Below are 8,162 nucleotides of genomic sequence, written 5' to 3'. Positions count from 1 at the left end.
TCCCCCCCCCCCTTTTTTTTTTTTTTATTGTTTTTTTATTGTGTGTCCTTCCTTTACAGTCTTTTATTGACAGTTTGCTGCAACTGAAGGATTGGAGCTCAGACGTGGAGGAGATCGGCAAAGATGATGATGAAGATGGCGTGCTTGCCAGTATCAAATGGGATTTTGAAAATGGGGAACCTTTAGGTAAGAAGCAATGCCCCTCACCCCTCCAATGTCCAATCCCTAACCCCAACCCTCTTCCCTTGATTTGTAATGTCAAAGACTCTGCCACTGCCCATTTGGGGCAAAGCGAGATCCCTTTTAAATCCCACCCACGCATTTTCCCACACGCTGCATCGCTTCTCATGCACTTTGAGCTTCTATGGCTTTTAAAGTATATAAACCCCAAAAACAAAATCTATTGCAGCTCATCTGTCCTTCGCTGTGGCGACTGCCTTAGAGTTCCTTTTTTTTTTTTTTTCCATCTAGAGGTCCTGCCAGTAACACATTACCTGTGTTGGAGTGACAACGCTCACTGCTGCATTTTATCTATGGAGGAGCAGTGTTGTCACCCTGGGGCAGGAAATGTGACACTACATCAGGAGGAGATGTTTTGTAGTCGCTTAACCCCTTCTGATAAAATAGTTTCTGCTGAGCGCGCTGGATTTCTGGCAGGACCAAAAGATATTTTTTGCACTCCTTGAACAGATGCAACAAAACACTAATTTGTATATTTAACTGACCAAAAGAGAATAAATAAAGTTAATTCTTGGCGTTATGTGAAGTTTTAAGTATTCATGTTTTTTTTTTGGGGTACTTTTTAGGAGCTCCTCAGAAGCAAACGATAAAGAAGCTGATCTTTGCTGCAATGGTAAGGTTTTATAATATTACATTCAGTGCCATTTTTATTAGAGATGCACCAATACTGATACTAGTATTGGTGCCGATACCGAGTATTTAGGCGAGCACTCGTACTCGCCCAAATGCTCCGATACCGGAACTTTCGGTCAGTGGAAGATTTTCTCTGACCGCCAGTGCCGTAGGGGAACATGGAGCCAGCTTCCCGTGCGATCAGGAAGCTGGGCAGTTCGTAATGACCCGCCTCCTGATTGGCTGAACAGCCAGCTCCTGGCTGATTTGGCCAGGAAACCGGCTTCCCGGCCAATCGGGAGGCGGGTCATTACTCGCCACATGGCTTCCTGATTGGCTGGGAAGCCGTCTCGATGACAGCAGAAGCACCGGTATGTGTACATCCCTAATTTTAGTACTAGGGGTCCATTTTAATGTCCTCATCTTGCTTAGTGTAAGGGTTTTATTTTCAATGATCACATTGTAGGAAGCGTCGCCCTCGTTAATGTGTATTTGATTGGCCGTCTTTTGATTTGCCCTTTTTGTGCTCCTTTTTAGCTGAACGCATCTCTGAAGAGCGTTGAATCGGAGAAGAAGCAGCTGTATGAAAACCTCTCTGATGAAATTAAGGCCAAAGAGCATTTTTCAGGTAAACAAGCGAACGGAAGCCATCTGTGTGTCGGGGGCGGTGATCAGTACTCGGAATTATGGAGGAGCTGTCATTAAAGCTGAACTCCGGGTATTAAAGTTTTTAGGTAATTTTATTATTATTATTAGCAAATGGCCACTTCATAGTAACTCCAGTAATCCTGCAGAATAGGGGCTCGGTGTCCCATTCCTGCTCGACCAGTGACCATTGTGCATGATCCTTCCCCCGGGTCACCGGTCGTGTAACATCCCTGCTGTAGTTTTATGTTTACCCGTAGGGGTGTAACTATGTTGCCCCTAGCTGTGGTGGTAGGACCCGGACATCTCAAACTCGCCTATCTGGCTCACTAACGCAACCGAATTTGATTGATAGACCTGGAGTCTCCTGGTCCGTCCTGCCCACAATGGCATAACACCATGATTGACAGGCCGGGAGACTTCTGCTCTGTCCCGGTCTTGATGACCCAATACCACGATTGACAGGCAGGTAGACTCCTGGTCTGTCCCGCCCACCAGGACATAACACTATGATTGATTTCACAGGCCAAGAAATTCCTGACTGGTCCAACCCATGATAACATGACCCTGTGATTGACAGGCAGGGAGACTCCTGGTCTGTCTTGACTTAAAGGAGAACTATGGGGTTAAGGCTTTTCCCCATAGTTCTCCTTAGGGTAACGGGAGGACACAAACTAGCATCCTCCCGTCACCCTAAGCTCAGCTACAGCTCGCGGTATACTGAAACGCTGAAGCGGATCCCGACAATTATGTCTGGATCCGCCCAGCTGCGTGAGTGACAGCTGGGTCTGCCTATCTTGAGGCAGAGCCCCTCCCCATCTGTTCTGCTAGTCAGCGCTGGCGGATCAGAGCGGGGAGGGGGGAATCCAGCCCCTCCCCCTGTCACGCCAGAGTGCCGTGACAGGATCGAGAGGTGAGCGAACGCCAGTATGTGTTCGCTCACCTCCCGATCTACTGAGCCGACCTGTGACAGTCTCATTGTCACAGGTCGGCTAGAACTATGAGGTGAGTGGAAATCGCTCATCTCATAGTTCTGCTCCTTTTTTAAATGACCTAACACCATGATTGACATGCAGGGACGACTCCTGGTTTGTCTTGCCTTAAATTATAGAACACTATGACGGGCAGGGAGACTCGCAATCTGAATTGTGCCTGCCGCAATCCTGCCCACATTGATGCAATTTAAAGAAAACCATTCCCATTGCATGATGGGAATTGTAATCTGATATAGCGGGACCGAATGCTAACAAGGAAGTGTCGTCGGTACTTCCTCGATCAGGAGTAAAGGAGAAGAGAGCAGAGAGAGGAGCCTGAATGCTTGGCCCTCCCTCAGCCTGCTGCTTCTCCTTTCACTGCCCAGTCACAGGCTGGGGGAGGGACAAGACCTATAGGTGTTACTGAACTGAAGCAGAGAAGAATCGGGTCTCCTGCCCTCCCAGATATGGCTGTGGCAGAGCTGTGTGGATCTCTGGACTGGATAGACAGAAATTCAAATCTTGTGGCAGGTGAAACTGCGCCCTTTATATGTATTAGGCTGTTTGCCGGGACTTCAGCTTCAAGTTGAATTTGGTTACCTTGCTCCCTGGTTTCGTTGGGCTTTTCTAAACTGTGACATGCGGGTTGGCAACCTCTGCACTTCAGCTGTTGTGCAACTACAAGTCCTTTGAGGCATTCCAAGACTCTGACAGCCACAGTTATGACACAGAAATGTGTAATGGGATTTGTAGTTGCACTACAGCAGAAGTGCCAAGTTTGCCTACACCTATTGTAGCACCTCAAGACACGATCATTTCCCATCGAGTCCCGTGATGCTGTCCTGGAAGACTAATGGAAATAGAGTTACCGGTAAGTCCTAACTCTGAATTTCTTCTTTTCAGAGTGTATCACCAATCTGCGGAACACAAACCAGTCCCTGTCTCTGGAGAAGACGCAGCTAGAGGAGGAGATGGAGAAGCTGAAGCAGAAGATGAGCGTCATGATGGAGGTGTACCAGGAAAACGAGACAAAACTGCACAGGTGGGAATGTGGACTTCTCATTAAACTCTCCATTGAATCTTTCCTCCCTCAGTGTAGCGAGCATACATGCCATCCATTGCAGCAAAGTCCTCCAGTGCCTTCCCCTTAGTTTTCAGCAGGTGACATATACTTGCCCCAAACCCCCCCGCCCCCCCCTCAATGTGCCCTTCCTTCCTGGCATCCTTTCCATGCCAGGATACACAGAATGCTTGCCCGTATAATGTCAGCCTCTAGCTCCGGCATAGGCACTGGCCATATTTCTCCTTCCATGCAACCCCCTTGTTCTGCTGCCCATGCATGGGATTGGTTGTTGGTGTCAGAGGAGGGAGGAAGTCTTTGCATAGTTACATAGACCACCAGTCCTTCTAGTTCAACCTAAGAAGGTGCCGGGATGCTTCAAAGATGGCGCCGGCTTCAGTTGGAGAGCAGGTAGAATGGCCGCCATATTATACAGTGATGCACATTGCCGCATTCCCCATTTCTAAAACATCTGGAGAACTTTTTGAATGTTTTTTATTACAGTGGATGTCAGGTGGTACTTCCACTTCAGAACTGATCCTCATTAGGGCATTTGTCAGCATTACCAAATCGTATTCTTTAGGGTGACTATAACCCCCATCTTTGCAGTGTATAAAAGCTGCGGTCACATCGACCTCATGTAATCACTCATTGGCCTAGGGACCTCCCAGGGGCTTAGAAGCCCACTGGCCTAGGCTAAGTGGACGTGGCCTCTTGCAAACAGGAGCATTGTGGGTGCTTTATATCATTAGGGACTGCATTTGTAGATGGATATTATCTAGTACACTTGCAGTGAGATGGGGGATGGTCACTATTGTATGGCTTTAGGCCAGCCTATTAAATCTCACTCCCTCTGCCTCATTCTTCATAGAACATATGGTACATCCGGCAGAGGGGCCAATGCTGTGGTGGAGCGATTGGGGTCTCAGTGTTTGCAATTAGGTACTATGTCAAAAAAGACAAACAAAGCCTAAAGACTTTGCCCTGTTTTTAGGAAACTGACGGTACAGGAGAAGGAACGGGTACAGAAGGAGACCAAACTCAACAAGGCAGATGAGAAAGTCTTCATGGCCGCCACTGAGCTTGTTACCGTCAAGTAAGCCTTGGCATTGTGTTCCGTTATTGTTGCTCCAATTGCTGGACCTACAGCGCTGACCAGTCCTCCTCCTTTTTCTTCTTCAGGACCCGGCTGACCGAACTGGAAGAGGAAACGGAGCGGACGGTGGCTTCCTACCAAGGGCAGGTAAGGACCGTGTAGCTGTGATAGGTTATAGAAAAAAATGACGCGGGGTGCACAGTCCCCACCCAATGGGAGCGATTGACCTATAGCGGTGACATGGATATGGGCACACCAATAGGAGGAATACAGTAACTTTCCCAGAGTTTTTGGGCCGCCGTTGTTTAACATTAAATGAGAACTATGGGGTCAGTGTTTTCCCCCATAGTTCTCCTTGGGGTAACGGGAGGACACAAACTAGCGTCCTCCCGTCACCCTAAGCTCAGTATATAGGGAGCTGCTGCTCGCGGTATGCTGAGACGCCGCACCTGGAGCGGATCCCGACGTAGATGACGGGATCCGCCCAGCTGCGTGACTGACAGCTGGCTCTGCCTATCTAGAGGCAGAGCCAGCTGTACCCGCCCCCTCCCCCGTCCGTTCCGCCAGTCAGCGCTGGCAGATCGGAGCGGGGAGAGGGGAATCCAGCCCCTCCCCCTCTCACGGCAGAGAGCCGTGACAGGATCGAGAGGTGAGGGAACCCGGTATGTGTTCGCTCACCTCCCGATCTACTGAGCCGACCTGTGACAGTCTCATTGTCACAGGTCGGCTTAGAACTATGACGTGAGTGGAAATCACTCATGTCATAGTTCTCCTTAACATGTAGACGGCAGCATCGGATATATAACTCTTACTGAGTATGGGATCATTCTGCCCTAAAATTGATCTCCCGGCCACAGAAACTTTAATTTATATATTCCACAGTGGCCACAAAGAATATAAAACCACTTTGTGTGCACCAAATAACTTTACAAACCACAGATATTACCTTTTATAAAAGTAGCAGTGACATCATCATGAGCAGAGCTGTGGGAGGGGCCCAGCAAGCCCCACCCACTACGTGCTGACTACAGGTAGGGGAGTGTGTTTTTATCATCTTTTTGAAGATTCAGACATGTTCAGTGCTACCTGGTTATACAATCTATCTGTTGGCTGGAGGATTCTCTAGTCTCACATACTTGTATATGTCCGATCACTGCACTGCCTCTCCGGGGTAACCATTGTGATCCCCTAAAATCTGGATGGGAAGGGGGTTTAACACCGCGGATGTCAACTGGTTAATTCTCTATCACTTTTTTCTTTAGGTGACATCATATGAAAAGAAATCTCATGATAACTGGGTGAGTGACTTTTATTTTTTCGTTTTGTCAAGGGATACAATACTTTTTATTTCGTTTTATATTATTGAGTATAGTGTGTAGCCTATCCATTCACTAGAGCCCGGTGACATCACTGAGAATGCAGCCTATCCGTTCACTAGAGACAGGTGACATCACTGAGAATGCAGCCTATCCATTCACTAGAGCCCGGTGACATCACTGAGATTGCAGCCTATCCATTCACTAGAGACTGGTGACATCACTGAGATTGCAGCCTATCCAATCACTAGAGACAGGTGACATCACTGAGATTGCAGCCTATCCAATCACTAGAGACAGGTGACATCACTGAGATTGCAGCCTATCCATTCACTAGAGACCGGTGACATCACTGAGAATGCAGTAGCAGAGCGCTTTACCAAGCCTGGAAAATAATGGGGTGTTATGTTTTTCCTTCTGTGTACAATAAGATATAAAACTCGTCGTGTAACATTCTAATAAAATTGTTTCTTATTAGCTCACTGCAAGAGCAGCAGAAAGATACCTGAATGATGTGAGGAGGGAAACGTCACATCTGAGACAGAAGTGAGTACACAGCAGATCTCGTACTGTTACATGGGCCCCATTTCTGAAAGGGCATGACCCAAATTTACCCCCAGACCTCCCTCTTCCCATCTATATCATCTTCCATCATTCGTTATTCCTTTTGTTTTCCTTACCACCTTCTTGTAGCGAGAAGCGGCTTTTCTGATGCCCTGTGATGGTGAACTTGTTAAATTGCATAGACAGCTTCACCACCAGAACTACAACTCCATTATTAATAAAGGGAGAAAGCATGGGGAAATGCACATGTATGACAGACCCACTGTTCATGTATGTTTAGACTTATGATATGTTCCTGTATTGGATTGAAAATGATTTATTCTTTTGCTTGGATAGATTAACGGAGGCTGAATATAAACAGGAACTCCTGGAGAAGGACCCATTTGCCCTGGACGTTATCCAAGCCATTGGGAGAGGTAAGTGGACTCTGAGTGAAGTCTCGAGGGGCCTGGGGGCAATCTGCTTCCAATGAGGGGAGAACGAGCCTCACTGACCATTCATACACAAGACCACACATGATACAATTGTAATTGGGAGATGAACCGTGCTATCATTTGAGGGTTCACAGTAAAGACCTGGGGATGGTTATTTTGGAGGTTTTTTTAATTTTTCTTTGGATGGCGTGAGGAAGTGTCCCCTTATGACTGACATACATACACATATTTAAAATATAAATTTATATATATTTATTACTCCAGGCTGGTCACGTGACTTGCAGGGTTCTCTTTACCTATTGTATTGATATGGGCACATTCCCATCAGTCCCTGCCCTGGAGGTGCTTACAATCGCAAGCCCCTATCTCGCATGCATACGAGGACCAATTTAGAGAGGAGCCAATGAACATACCAGCATGTCTTTGGAGTGTGGGAGGAAACCAGAGTACCCGAGGGAACCCCACTCAAGCACAAGGAGTACATGAAAACTCCCCGACCGGGATTTGAACCAGTGACCCTCAGTGCTGCAAGGAAGAAGTGCTCACCACTGAGCCACTGTGTAAGATGTCAGCTGTGCACCCTTACACAATGATTGCAGGGCACCGCATCCAGGGCCCCTCCTCACTCGCAGTATGTCCTCCGTTTTCTGAGTGAATAAATGCAGAAGACTGAGGACATACTGTGAGTGTAAGGGCTCATTGGCCCCCTAAAGCTTAACTTTTTTTCTATTCCCATCTGAGGGGACATTAAAAAAAAAAAAAAAATCCAGAGTTGGGTTTTTTTTTGGGTGGGGGGGGGCGGGAAGGTGACCAAGTTGTATTGCTTAACTTCAGTAGAATAAAGTGCGTTCACAACCTGGCTGTGCTGTGTGCCAGAGTTGTGTGAGTCTAAGAACTGGATGGACAGAAAACCAAATCCTTTTTGCAGGTAACGTATATTATAATTATATGCAAAAAGGATTTTTTTTTCTCAGACCCACGGGGTCCTGACGGGGCCACACACTGGTCAAATGTTAGCATATCTGGGCAGAGGAGACCAAATGGGGGAGTCAATTCAACATGGCGCCAGCCTCAGTGTTTCGAAGGTTGGTACGGCGTGCAGTGTTCAGCGGGGTAAGGGAAACTTTCTTCAGAGCTGAGCATTGCAACAGGTTTTTTTTTTTTTTTTTTTCGCTTTAATATTTTTTTTCCAAGATTTCTTTTTTCTACATTTACCACTAT

The 8,162-nt window shown here is 47.1% G+C and overlaps 1 protein-coding gene across 1 annotated transcript in view; it reads left to right on the top strand.

The window, feature by feature from the left end:
- MIA2 (melanoma inhibitory activity 2) overlaps positions 1-8,162 on the top strand; it is a 28,171-nt gene that overhangs the window by 7,844 nt on the left and 12,165 nt on the right. Inside the window, 9 exon segments of the mRNA XM_018563684.1 lie at positions 60-186; positions 807-853; positions 1,390-1,480; positions 3,375-3,513; positions 4,526-4,627; positions 4,714-4,774; positions 5,890-5,925; positions 6,422-6,489; positions 6,844-6,923. Of these exon segments, the coding sequence (XP_018419186.1) occupies positions 60-186; positions 807-853; positions 1,390-1,480; positions 3,375-3,513; positions 4,526-4,627; positions 4,714-4,774; positions 5,890-5,925; positions 6,422-6,489; positions 6,844-6,923 (751 nt within the window).

This window comes from Nanorana parkeri, unplaced genomic scaffold (assembly GCF_000935625.1).
Source record: "Nanorana parkeri isolate BGI_ZX_2015 unplaced genomic scaffold, ASM93562v1 scaffold685, whole genome shotgun sequence".
Lineage (NCBI taxonomy): Eukaryota > Metazoa > Chordata > Amphibia > Anura > Dicroglossidae > Nanorana > Nanorana parkeri.
The sequence above is the reverse complement of the archived record's forward strand: the minus strand, read 5'-3'. Positions and strand labels throughout refer to the sequence as shown.